The sequence below is a fragment of the Polyodon spathula genome, chromosome 7 (genome assembly GCF_017654505.1).
Source record: "Polyodon spathula isolate WHYD16114869_AA chromosome 7, ASM1765450v1, whole genome shotgun sequence".
Taxonomy (NCBI): Eukaryota; Metazoa; Chordata; class Actinopteri; order Acipenseriformes; family Polyodontidae; genus Polyodon; species Polyodon spathula.
Window position 1 is genome coordinate 34,844,845 of NC_054540.1, and position 13,095 is coordinate 34,857,939.

General features: G+C 38.2%; 1 protein-coding gene across 2 annotated transcripts in view; it reads left to right on the forward strand.

Annotated features, from left to right (window-relative positions):
* Positions 1-13,095, forward strand: part of LOC121318578 (synapsin-3-like) — a 250,791-nt gene that overhangs the window by 184,601 nt on the left and 53,095 nt on the right. For both annotated transcript variants that reach the window (XM_041255406.1, XM_041255407.1), the window contains exon 7: positions 4,781-4,843. In XM_041255406.1, coding sequence (XP_041111340.1) covers positions 4,781-4,843 — 63 coding nt within the window. The remainder of the gene's footprint in view (positions 1-4,780; positions 4,844-13,095) is intronic.

Consider the following 13,095-nt stretch of genomic DNA (forward strand, 5'->3'; position numbering starts at 1 on the left):
AATAGATCCTTTCTTTTGTTTTCTGGGCCATTCCTTTTGCCACATACAACCAGTCTGGAAAGATCCCACCTCCGATATTAGACAGAAGACAATGGAAAATGTCCCGAATCCCTTGGTTACCATCTCCTCCCTATTGCTGAAGATAAACAAACTCAAACAAGACATTGTCTGTGTTATTAAAAACCATTTATTTATTTTAGTTTTTTTTTTTTTGTGTGTGTGTTATGGTGGCCTGCAGTAAGCTTGCTGTCTTCGTGAGAGATAATTAGATTCTCACTTCAGTACCCTATGAAATCTCCAGCGCAGTCAATTGAAATGCTTTTGTTTAAGAAAGCAGAAAATCTTAACTTTTATATGCAAATGTCTCAAAGTGAGTCATGGGCATTCATTGACCAGTTGTACACTGAAACCATAATTTTATATTGAAGTGTCAACAAACATGTCCTTAGTCTCTAGGGCCTGTTTGAGTTATTATTAGCATTAAGTTGTCTGCTGGCTTTGTCTTTTTACCTAAACTGTAGCCAATGCATTTCCTCAACGCCATCTGTCTGTGTTTATCTTCATAATTGGTGCCAGTTTGTGCATCCTAACAGCTTGTGTTGTGCTCTGCTGCCTCAGTTTGGCAAATCTTTTAAAACAAACAAACAGACGAACGGACAAACAAATACTGGCAGTGTGAGCAAAGTGTTTGAGCAGGGAGAGGACAGGGTTGGTCCATTTAGATCTGGAAGCAGATCCTGTCCTTCCTCTTGTATGTTGGTTTCAGATGTGTTTTTCGATTCTTCCAGGGTTTTTTGGCTAGGTTTGAAAAGTTTCCAGAATTCACAGTGCTCCTTATGTTATTGCGTCTAGTTTTGTGTTGGAACCCAAGTTCAGCTAGATAGACCATGGCTTGTGTGGATATACCACAAATGACTTTATGCCAGTCTTGTATGTCACATATACTTTTACACCAGTAAGGTACAGTACAGGGATGGAAATAAAACTCATATTGCATAACAGTTTCACCCATTCCAGGTTTTAGTATAAACTTTTTATAGGTAAAAAACTCAGGTGTGTCTTATTAAACTTACAATAAAACCAGGAATGGATCAAACTGCTATGCAACGGGAGCCTTAGTGCCATTGCTGATAGTATGTTGTGTGCCTGTGTATGTATGTATGTGTTTGTATGTGCGTGTATATGTGTGTATATATGTGTGTGGGTGAATGTGTGTACATTGGGTATATGGATGGGTACCTGGGTCAAAAACATGTTATTTAAAACGCGTATTGATTTCGACCAATTAGAATGCATAAAATTCTACGTGTTCTAAATTAATATAAATGAACTACACATTTTCTACATAGGGGCTAGTCATTTTACAGTCATGCAGCGTAGTTATAAGAATAGCCAATCACCTTCAAGGTAACATCTTTTTGATTGTAAATCATGGCGGTGAGAGATTTTCTTCTACTTTTCAAATACGCTACTAACAACCAAACGAGCAAGATGGGCCGAATGGCCTCCTCTCGTTTGTAAACTTTCTTATGTTCTTATGTTCTTAATATAGATCTTGAGACAGACAATGTTGACTGTGACACGGTCCGGGTCTATCCATCTTTCATTAGACTTTACCCAATGCCAAGTCCATATACCCCCATGAATTGGGTGGGAATGGCAGATATAAGGTGACTTTTAATTGACTAATTTATTACACTTTCTATTTTCTTTAAAATGGTTCTCATTTCATTTTCAGTGATCTGATTAGCCAAATTAGTACGTGCAATAATTAGAATTACAACACACAAATTAGAATGTCTACTAAATAACAAGTTTTTCACCTGGATGGCCTTCCATATACATGTATATGGGTGCAATTGTGTAGGGGTATGTGTGTGTATATGTGTGTGTCTGTGTAGGTATGTGTGCGCATACATATGTATGTGTGTGTGTGTGTGTGTGTGTGTGTGTGTAAGTCTCTAGGTGTGTTTGGAAATGTCCAGACCTGCCTGTGAACCCCTGTGTTACCAGGGTAGTGACCTCTGTGTCTGCCGCCACGCTGTCTAAGACTGTCTGTCACAACCAGCCTGCTGAACAGCTGGCACCCAGGCCAATGGCACTCTGCCACCCAGCCCCTGCTGCTCCAATTATTAACATCTCACCTCATTTCCTACCTGATATGGAAGTTTCAGCCAATTGCCCTACTTTATTGCAGAGCTGTGAAACCCAGAGCCAGGTTTATGAAGTGATCTGGAAACTGGAATCTCATGAGGCACAAAGAGAATATTCATGGGGTCTGTTTGATCAGTCATCAGGTCTGTGCCGGGGACCTTGAATCCAACAGGGCTTGTCACCCTTGAACCTGCTAGAGACAGTGTGATATTTCAGTAATGTGGGAGAGAAATGGACAGTAATCTCGAGCTGTACCGAGCCAGATTCTTCAAGGTCAGAGTTCAATGTTAAAGACCAGCTTAGAGACGCCCTTGAGTCCTTGAATTACATTCCTTGCTTGCTTGTTTCCAGTTTAACATTAGTTTCATTACCCTCCCTCGCTCGCGGCGACTGAGATACTACAGTGGTGACTGTAATGAAAATGGCTGATGACCCTCAGCAGCACAAATTATTGAGTTACATAATCTGGGAGTAGATGTAGACTGTCTGTTTGTCTGGCTGTCTAGCTGTCATATCTAGAGATGTGTAATTATGATTAAACATAAAAAGGACATTCCTTAGCAGTGAGGGTTTATGCAGACAGTCTGCTTGTCTGTCTGTACATTATGTCGTATCTATTTTTATTTGTTTATTTATTTTATTTTTTATTGCATTTATATAGCAGGGTTTTTTTTTTTTTTTTTTTTTTACAAAAGTTTCACAAAGCACTGTACAGTACGTAGCAGAAAAAAAGAACAAACCACAATACATTTTGTATAGCATGTCATACATACAACCGTTTAAATATCAGATTAAAATAAGAGTATACACATAATAATTTTACAAAAGCAGCAATTTTAAAGTTACATTAAAACCCACTAAGACAAGAAAGCCATTTATAAAAGTGCGTTTGATATGCAGTTATGATCAGACTTAGAGAGTACATTCTATTATGAGCATCAGAATCTGTGGGTATATGTCTGGCTGTTTGTTTATATGTCACACTTATGCTTTGATATATTTTCAGAAAAGCACTTCATCAATTATGATTACACTTGGTTTGGCCAATCCCCTGTTATTGAGAGTATCATCATGTAGGATATATGGAGGCATGTCTGGTAAGACATGTTCATACAGTTAATATAAGTTGTGACATTGTAAGCATATTAATAAACATGACAAACCAGAGTATGATAAATGCGTAATATAACCATGAGAAAAGCATAGGAAAAGTGTGAAAGTACTGTGATAAACTTTTATAGTAGACTATTACTAATTTACATTTTATGGCTCTGTCAGGTGGAGTACGCTATCTTTTTTTTATAAACTTAATTTTAATTTACTGTTACCACACCACGCTATGCTATTGAAAAATACAAAGGGGGATATTTTCAAAGCATTTACGATAGTTTTTAATTAAGTCCTATTTTAAAAAAAAGTAAAACCTCCTGTAAATATTACAAAACAAGAACCAAACAATAGAGTATTATAATTGAAGCACACTTGTTTGTTTCTCATTGTTACCATGTTCTTTTTAAAAGACTGGATTAAACTTTTTGAAAATAAAGTGTCTCCTGAAAATATATATGACAGCCGTGTATAGTGACTTGTAAAAGATCTACCAGAGTCTGGAGGAAAACATTTCTAAAGCTAATATGGATTTCACTGTTTTTAATAAGTGGCTCTAGATGTCATTCTTATTATTATTATTATTATTATTATTATTATTATTATTATTATTATTATTATTATTATTATTATTATTATTATTATTATTATTTATTTGTTTATCCAAGACGACTTGCAGATGTTACAGAGCAGTTACAATGAGTTACAAGGGTTACAATGAAGGCTTAATATTTAAATACAGTGTAGTTTACAGTAAGTGCAAATAATACTACTAAAACACAATATGAACTAGGATGCAACAAGTTAGGATTACAACAAGTCTTATCTAAAATTACATATTAGTACTGCAATAGTGCAAGGATAGTGCATTAGCTGAAGATATAGTAACATGGTGCTTAGGTCAGGCAAGTCCAGTACATAGTAGCAGGGGTAGATCAAGAGATCTACAAGTGCTGTCTAAACAGGTGGGTCTTGAGGAGGCGGCTGAAGGCAGTGAGAGATGGAATGTTCCGGAAGTTCTCTGCTAGCTGGTTCAACCACAGAGGGGCTAGAGGGGTAGAAGGAGTGGGCAGAGGAGGTGGAGAGTGGAGGGAAGGCATGACCAGTCGGCCACTAGAGGAAGAACATAGAATGGTAGGCAAGAACAAGGGTCTTGTAGCCAGTGGAGGGTAAGAAGCAGAGGGGTAGCATGAGAGTAGCGAGGTTGGGAGAATCCAAGACAAGCAGCAGAATTTTTAATTCATTGGGAAATAACTTGAAAGCTTGTATCTGGATTGCACAGTTTTTTTCAACACTAACTTGTGGTTCCAATGTGTGACTGTAAATTGTCAAACACCCTATTAACCCCTTCAGGTACACAAGGAATTGAGCGCTTGTACAAACTGACAGTTTGGATGACCAGCGCTAACCTGTCAGTAAATTTTAAACCCTGTTTGGTGCACCTCATTGTAAAAATAAGAAAGTTGTCATTGTTTTATGTGTGTCCCTTGTACCTTAAACCTGTTCTCTTTCATTTCAGCTCACAACAGCGACCTTTCCTGTAGTGGTTAAGCTTGGGCACGCTCACGCCGGTATGGGCAAGGTAAGCCAGGTTTCATTATTGTAAATGACTAACTAGAATAAAGTGTACTTATGTGTCACAGCAGGCTAATTCATTAGCTTCTCATGCTCTTCACCTCTGGAGACGTGGGTTCAAATCCAGCTATGGGGAGTTTAGTACTCCGAACTTGGCTCCAATGTGCGTTACATTTTTCTAAGCTTTTGACCAAGATATTGTATCAAGTTTGCTCCAGTCCTTTGGAATGGAATTTAAAAAGTCTACTGTTTGAAAACTAGCTATAAACAATTTAGCTGCAGTTACCGGCACTCCAGTAAACAGATTACACTGTTTATACCTAGTTTGGAAACATTAGAAGTCTGTAATTCCTTTTGGTAAAAATTGCTCCTGGTCCAAAAACTTAGCAAACCCAAACTTTTATTTTTTTTCTTTATGACAAATTCCCTTTAAAAAAGATTATGATACATAAATAAAAGTATGGACATGATGCTTTTTAGGACCCTCTTTGCAAACTCCTGGGATAAAAACAAGACCCCCATTGCAAAGCTGTTTGATTCATTCCTGGTTTTATTATGAGATTATTAAGACATTCTTCAGCTTGTTACCTACCTACTATATATACACTGTAGCTAATTACTTTTCTAGTAAAACCTGGAGTGGATGAGACTGCTATGCAATAGGAGTCTTGTTTCCATCCCTGAACTCATTAGTTATTTAATATAAAGACTATTTTATTTTATCAGTGAAGTCCAGTTTGTTACACACAAAACTGTTCTAAAGTAGATTGTTGTTTATTATGATAATGATGGAGACTTATCTCCTATATTTATGTTTTTACATACATCTAGAAAAGCACTTATTCAATACACAGATTTAGCTATCAACCATGAAATTGTTCACTTTCTGTACAATTAAATAAGTCAAACAAGGTAAATTGAAACACTCTTACAGCTGCCGATAAAACACTTGTAACTTTACTGTGCTATTATAATTGCTTATGCACACAAAATTCCTCCCAAGTTTATGGTTTGCTGTCCTGCTGTATCCCAAAAGGTGGTTTCAGTACCTGGGGGTATATGAAGGCATCAGTCCATGTGTTAAACTTTTACGTGTGTATATAGTGGAAATAGGTCATGGCAATAGTTTCTCATGTTACTGATGGAGTTTGAATTTATAGCTATGGAGGGGGAGGAATGAATGTCACCAAATCTGTAGCTGGGGAAGAGGGCCCAGTGCCTAACCTATAGGGGGTTCCTTCTTTCAGAATTGCAGTTCATTTTTAATTTCTAGAAAATAGGCATATAGATCAGAGAAGGGAGCAAATATGAGGTTTCTTTCATAAAAAGAGAGGATACCTCTGTGAGGTTAAGTTCTCTCTTAAGAACCGGTTAAAATATCAATTCCTTGAATTGTATGAATAGCTTCAAGTCAATATATAGACAAAGAGCCTGTATTTTATTCTATTTTGTATTGTAAAATGTTGTGGAAGTCTTGCTCTTACTAATGTGTTATTAAGTGTGTCTCCCCTCATGTAGATGCTTCTCAGTTCATCTGGGATAACCTGTTGTTTTTCTGAAAGTTTATATAAGACTATAAGTATATATTTGTGGAGTAATCTAGGAATCTGTCATTTTTTATTTTTTTTTTATATAAGGTAAGGAGAAGAAAATAGTTTGAAAGGTTTTGGTGGTGGTCTGTTACCCCCCCCCCCCCCCCCCCCCCCCCCTTTTTTTATTTAAATAATAGGTGTTATTCCACACAATGACAATGTAACTGTACAGTTTCTGCATTTAGGCCTAATCATAGACTACTCATTGAAGTTCCGCTACAAACTTTCAATTATCCTATACTATTGTTTCATCTTTCTTCCATATAGCTAGGGAGGCTCTCCTTAGCTGGTTCTGCTCCCGCCCCTCCTCCCCCCCACACACACACACCTTAACCACAGAAGGTCATTGTGGAAGGGTGGTGAGTAATTCACTGACACAGGAGACAGACAGGTGGATTTGGCAACACCGCACAGGTGCCCAGTTTTATTTTCGGGGTGCTGTTTTTAAGTTTATCCCGCAGATGGCGCTGTGGGTCCGTGGTCTGATTTACCAACGATGGTAAACAGAACCACGGGCATACTAAGCGATGGTACACAATACCGGCGCCTTGCAGGTGCTCCAAGAAATAATAATGAAAACAGAAGGCAAAAATAACAAGGGAAAAATAACACAATAATAAAACTACAAACAAAAGGTGCTGCACTCTGCAGCAATATCCCAGTCGCCGATGCCCATGCGACCCAGATCTCCGTCCTACGCTGCCAGCTACCTAGCCTGCTCTATTATACTTTTAAGGGGTCTGCCCAAGGGTTCCCCTCCCTCACTGTGTCACTTTGACACTTTCGCGTCTTTTTCTCTCCCGGCTGGTTCTCTGTCCGTGACCAGCGTTTCCGCACTCTCAGCGCGTCTATAAGGGCAGACCTGAGGAAACAGCAGAGCGTTACTTTATAGGACCAACAATCTCCCAAGACTCGCCTCTCAGCCATTCAGAGAGGGGGAAAGTCCACACACCCACTTTCCCACCTCCCCGTGTCACTACCATGACTCACAGGCGGTTGTTGGACGACAGCCCTGTGAACGCGCCAGCAGAGTCAGCACAGATCTCTCCCTGCTACAGTCATTGACTTGATTGTTCTGTTAGTTGCACATTGCCAGCACTCTCTTAATGCACTTCATTCTTGAGTCCTATATTCCAAGGGACATACTCCGCACACCACACTCACCTGCCTGTGTCTTCCTCTTTTATATGGATGATTTTATATTGCTGTGCCGGTACAAAGTATGCATTTACTACTAGAATATTTCCAAGAAAAAAAAAGATGTTATTTTAAACAAGAAGTTAAAATAAATCACTCCTCTGTATTTATCCATAAACACATGCTTGCTTTAAGACGGTTCACTGGTGCTCTGCATTCCTTAAAAACTGGACAAATATGAAGTTGTGTCAGACCCCCGAACTGAAGTAAATAAAACCATATCTCAGTCAAAATGATTTTTGAGGGGTAATATTAAGCTGCTGTAGAATTATCTGGCTTCTAAACTGAAAGGCCACAAAAATAGGGACATGCTGTAAAGTGCACTGTTCAGCAGACCTGCATTGTTTGTCCAGTGTTGCAGATTTGTGTGATTTGGAACACTGTAGCACTTGTCTGTCGCATGTCACAATATGATGCACAACTCTGCAGGCTTGATCCATCACAACTTGCTTCATGGTTTTCTGCAAACGTTGCCATTCAAGGCACATCCGGTGGTCACTGCGTTGAGGGACAAGCCAGTTGCACCCCCTATCATACCCCTTGTGAAGTTATAGATATTCTTAATGATTGTTGCTGAATAGTTGCACATAGCTCATATGAGAGAGAGAGAGAGAGAGAGAGAGAGAGAGAGAGAGAGAGAGAGAGAGAGAGAAAGAAAGTACTATATTGGCCATAATATATTATCACACAATAATATGTCTCAAGTTGGTTTTGCATTGCTAGGTCAAAACTAACGTTTTTCTGTGAGGTAATATATTCTGACCCTTATTATTATTTTATATATTCTATGTTTCTTACCGTCTTTCTTAAGCAATTTTTGTTTGGCTGAGAGTTTGGTTTTGTTTGTGTAAACTGCGGTATGCTGCTGTGGAAAATTGATTATATCTAGAGTCCCTTGATACAAGCGCTGTTCATGGCTCATTCTGCACTACTGCATTGGAATATGAGCAAGTCACGATTCTTTCTGGAAGCCTGCTGTGGAGGCTGCTGTGAGAGGGTGTGGGAGATGACTGAAGGGAGATGCAGACAGACACAGCCCCTGAATACATCCCTCACTGCTCGCAGCTCATAGAAATGTCAGGAATTCCTGTCAGATTTTATTGCTAGCTTATCTGCTCGGATGTTTTTGCATAGCCTGAAAGGCAATTTGACGAGCTGTCATCACTGGGTAGTCTGACCCAATGGGGAAAACAATATTTAAAAAAAAAAAAACTGCTGCGGGAGAATGTAACTTGTGGACTGTACAGATGTAACAGAATGGAACCTGGAACGTGGAGCAATGATCACGCAAGCCATAAACAAGCATCTTAACCACTATGCAAAACAGCCAAGCTCACCTGCAGGCGGGGTTATAGAGCTGCTTTCAGTCCTAACTTAACGACAGGTGAGAATCTGTAATGGCATTGCAAAACACTGTACAAAACAAAAGGGCACAATGGCCAAAACAAACAGACAATAGAGCAAACACAACGAACAAGTATCATGCTGGTGTAAAGCCAGCACGAGTAGCAATTGTTTCTCTTATTTTTACACTCACATCTCTCTTGTTCTTACTCTCTGAACACCCAATCTAGACTGATGGTTTCTGTCTCTTTTATGCAGCTGTGCCTGAGCTCGATTGCTTGTTAATCATCCAATCGGGTTTAGGCACAGTCTACATGTGAACTGATTTGGCAAGTAACCCTTCCCTGCCGGCCTAAAACAACAGTGTTATAAACCTACATTCAAATAATAATACAACAATACAAATACAAAATGATGCAAAATACATACAGGGGCGGGGTGTACCCATCACAGGGGTGCATACACATGTTATAAATAATCAATGGCCAGATTTAGTCATCCTGACAGACCATGCTAAATACTCCTTCTTTGGTGTGCAGGGAACCCAGATATTGATTTACAGTTACAAAATCAGAACGTTGAATAGAACCCTGAGTGTTCTTGCAGGTTTAATTGTATTGCACCTCACATTCATTGAGTACACTTCATTGAGATTGCAGGGAGGATCGGACTGCCTGTTTCACCCCAATGCTGCCCTCCACAATGTTAATACTATTACACAACAGCAGCATGAAGATTCTGGAATGATGTTAGTACAGAATGTGCCAAACATTCTGTCTGGTGTCTACAGGGAGGGATGTGGGAGAGATGGAAAGTCCTAAACAATGTTCCAGAACAAATCCAAGTTCATATTTGTGGTTTTTAATTGTAGTCATTTTGAGGAATTTTTCATGAGAAAAGTAAATAAAAACAAAAGCATGGTGGCAGGATATTTTGGGATTGTATTTAGTTTGTGTCTGCACCGGTTAGGTTTCAGTGTACACTGGCCTTTTTTCATACTAAATACAATTTAAAAAATAGCTGTTCTCAAGATCTAATTAAAGACATGCAGAAGGTACAGTTTTGGTGTATTTTGTTGTTCTAAACCTTGTTGACATATCCCAAGTGACAAGCTCGTCTAACTGAATTTCATCTACTGTATATGTCGTGTTTCATCGATTTCTCTCAGGTAATCTTTTTACTTCTTGTTCATGTGTTGGCAGTGACAGGATTAGTATTGTGAAAAGCTGACTTCAGACAATTGGGCGTCCACAGTGTTATTATCCACAGGGGACACTTGCAGTCTTATTATCAGCAAGTAGTGATGTAACTACTGATCAATAAAGACTGTAAAACTCAGCAGGCCATAGGAACATTGTAGCTTACCACATATAATGCTACTAATAATAATGCAATCACTCTGTGCTGCTGAAAGTAGATGTGTGTTGTCCACATGTGTTTTTGTTTTTCTTGTTATTTGTTTTTGCATAGCAACACTACAGTATACAGTATATAACTTCATTATTAATTCCGATTTTGGTGTTTTGGACCAGCATGTCGAGCAACACTCCCATCTTACTGTTCTTGGGGCCTGTTCGTTTTCTTCAGTAGATCAGTGTTAAACAAGAACACCATTTGGAAACCAAATAGATTTGAAATCCATTCAATGTTCTGCTTGCTTAAGAAACAGCAAACCTTGCAAGCAATGTGTATTCCCTCCTGCTGCAGAAAGAAGTGCTGGCTGTCCCATATAAAAGTTTATTACAGTAATTTTGCAGTTTTCACTGTGCGTTTACCATAGTTTACACTGAATTGCCATGTTTTTTTAAATGCTTTACAATATCTCTCTGGGCTTTAAAATACTTACCGGTACCTACACTTTAACATGCTTTCACTATTATGTATTATATGTTATTTTTAGTCTAGAAAATTTGAGTAAAGGGGTAAAGTGTTAGTTTACTTGAATTTAAAAGGGATTTCAGCTGAAAGCTTAGAAATGGTTATATAAAATAAACACAAAGGTATTTGATATCTATCTCGTTTGATTTGGAACATTATTGCAAGAAGCAATGTAAAAAATGTGTAAGCAAGCCACAATCATTTTGTTTTACTTCATTTTTTATAAAATAGAAAAACAATACATAAGTGGACCTAGAAACTGAATGAATTAAAAATGATATGGCTATCGAAAAACCTAGAATAGAGAAAGGCAAAAATAGAATGCAAATAAATGCTAAAACAGCACACTGAACAAACACACATCTATTAACCTACCCACTACTATTACCTACCCCTTAGATAAATGGCCAACAGTAAAAGCTCAGCAAAGTGTGGTAAAGCATAGTAAAAGCATGGTGAAGCACAGGAAAGCACTGTAAAAGAGAGGTATGGTAAAAGATATTCATGACATGACAAACTATGCAAAACTATGATAAATGCATAGTTAAATCATTAGGGAAAAATGTAAATTGACTGTGGTAAACTTTTATAAGCGACAGCATATGTGCAATTGAATATATGGTTATGATTGGATGTGTAATGGGGCATTATCAGCACCACATGCAGTAATAGCTCAATTAAAGTTAATAAAGGAAGAGAAAAAGTATACACAGTGCCAACAAAGAATATTTAGACAGGTGCCCTTAAAACAAATTGTTCTTACAGTTTGGGCAGCATATAAAAACTATTGCACTAATTAAACTAATTAAACGCCTGGTTGATGGAGTTGGAAAAAGCTGTCTTAGGCATCATTCCAGAATAATTGCTTGATTGGGTTCAGATCTGGTGACTGAGAAGGCTATGACATACGGATAACATCAGCATCATGCTCATCAAACTATTGGGCAACCACACGTGCCCTGTGGATGGGGGCATTGTCATCCTGGAAGACACCCCTCCTGGCAGGAAAGAAATGCTGCAACATGGGGTGAAGATTGTCAAGGAAATGCATGGTTAAATTCATTTTATTATTAGAATTACCCACATATTTAATTCAGACTATTGTCTGTGTGACATGCTGTAGTGATTGGGTTGTTAACACCGATTCCAGAACATTCTTAACCAGATCTACTTCAAAGCTTGTTGATTAAAGTTAAGGCACAGGCCAATATCGTAGTGTTAACTCTTTGAAGCTCGCCTTCCAAAATGCTATTTGATTGTCTGATCTCCTAAGGTGTCATAAAACTTACCAAGCCAAGCTATAGTGACTATGCAGTTGTACCATTATTGTGTTAAAAGTTAGTTAAAGTGCTTTAAGAATCATTTTTAATTACATAACTTGTAGAAACAAGTTTAATAGTTATTTTAAGTAAGTTTCCCAATAAACCTGAAGGGTTTATTGTGTTTTAAATGAATATTATAAAGAAACTTTCACCTTTTGTTGCCTTGAATAGCTAAAGTGGAATTAAAATGCATTAAAAAACTATTTTTTAAAAATAAAAACTGAAATAGCTTGATTTAATATTATACTTTGTATTATGATGTGTTTTATGTGCTTGTAGTCGTAATTTAGAGAACATAACTGACATTTTATATGCTTCAAAATCTAATGCCTCCAATGTAACTAAAGTTATATTGAATAGGAGTTTTAAAGTGCATTTAAAGACTCAACCATGAGCACCAAGGCGCTTTCAAAAGAACTCCAGGACAAAGTTGTTGAAAGGCACAGATCAGGGGATGGGCATAAAAAATATATCAAAGGCCTTGAATATCCCTTGCAGCATGGTCAGGACGATTATTAAGAAGTGGAAGGTGTATGGCACCACCAAGACCTTGCCTAGATCAGGCAGTCACTCCAAACTGGATGACCGAGCAAGAAGGAGACTGATCAGAGAGGCTACCAAGGGGCCAACGGCAACTGTGCAAGAGCTATAGGCTTTTATGGCGAAGACTGGTCAAAGTGTGCATGTGACAACAATATCCCAAGCACTCCACAAATCTAGTCTGTATGGTAGGGTGGCAAGAAGGAAGCCATTACTCAAGAAAGCCCACCTTGAATCCCGTTTGAAGTATGCAAAAAAAAACACTCAGGAGATTCTGTATCCATATGGCAAACAGTTTTGTGGTCCGACGAAACTAAAATTGGCCTAAATACAAAGCGTTGTTTGGCGCAAACCCAACACAGTGCATCAACCAAAGAACACCATCC